We start from the raw sequence: 244 nt of genomic DNA, 5'->3' as shown, positions 1-244 counted from the left end.
GGGCGGCGCGGGCGGGGAAGAGGGCGGGGAGAGGGCGGCACTGCGCTCTCTGCGCATGCGCACGCACCGCCCGCCCTCAATGACAATGACCGGCGTCGCTCTTCGCCCACCTCCGGCTCAGGGAGCGTGCTAGCTGTGCGCATGTGCGCCACTCGAACCTGAGCCCGGGCGGAAGAGGGGGGAGAGAAGCATACGTGCCCTCACCCGCTTCTTAAAGGGGCAGGCGCCCTAGCCCCCCGCCCCC

General features: G+C 71.7%; 1 protein-coding gene across 1 annotated transcript in view; it reads right to left on the bottom strand.

Moving 5' to 3' along the window:
- Window positions 1–244, bottom strand: part of CSNK1A1 (casein kinase 1 alpha 1) — a 45830-nt gene that overhangs the window by 36696 nt on the left and 8890 nt on the right. Inside the window, exon 3 of the mRNA XM_019473771.1 lies at window positions 111–116. Within this exon, the coding sequence (XP_019329316.1) occupies window positions 111–116 (6 nt within the window). The remainder of the gene's footprint in view (window positions 1–110; window positions 117–244) is intronic.

Source organism: Aptenodytes forsteri, unplaced genomic scaffold, assembly GCF_000699145.1.
Source record: "Aptenodytes forsteri isolate BGI_AS27 unplaced genomic scaffold, ASM69914v1 Scaffold54, whole genome shotgun sequence".
NCBI classification, from domain to species: Eukaryota; Metazoa; Chordata; class Aves; order Sphenisciformes; family Spheniscidae; genus Aptenodytes; species Aptenodytes forsteri.
Note: the sequence above shows the minus strand (reverse complement) of the source record. Positions and strands in the feature narration are given on the sequence as shown.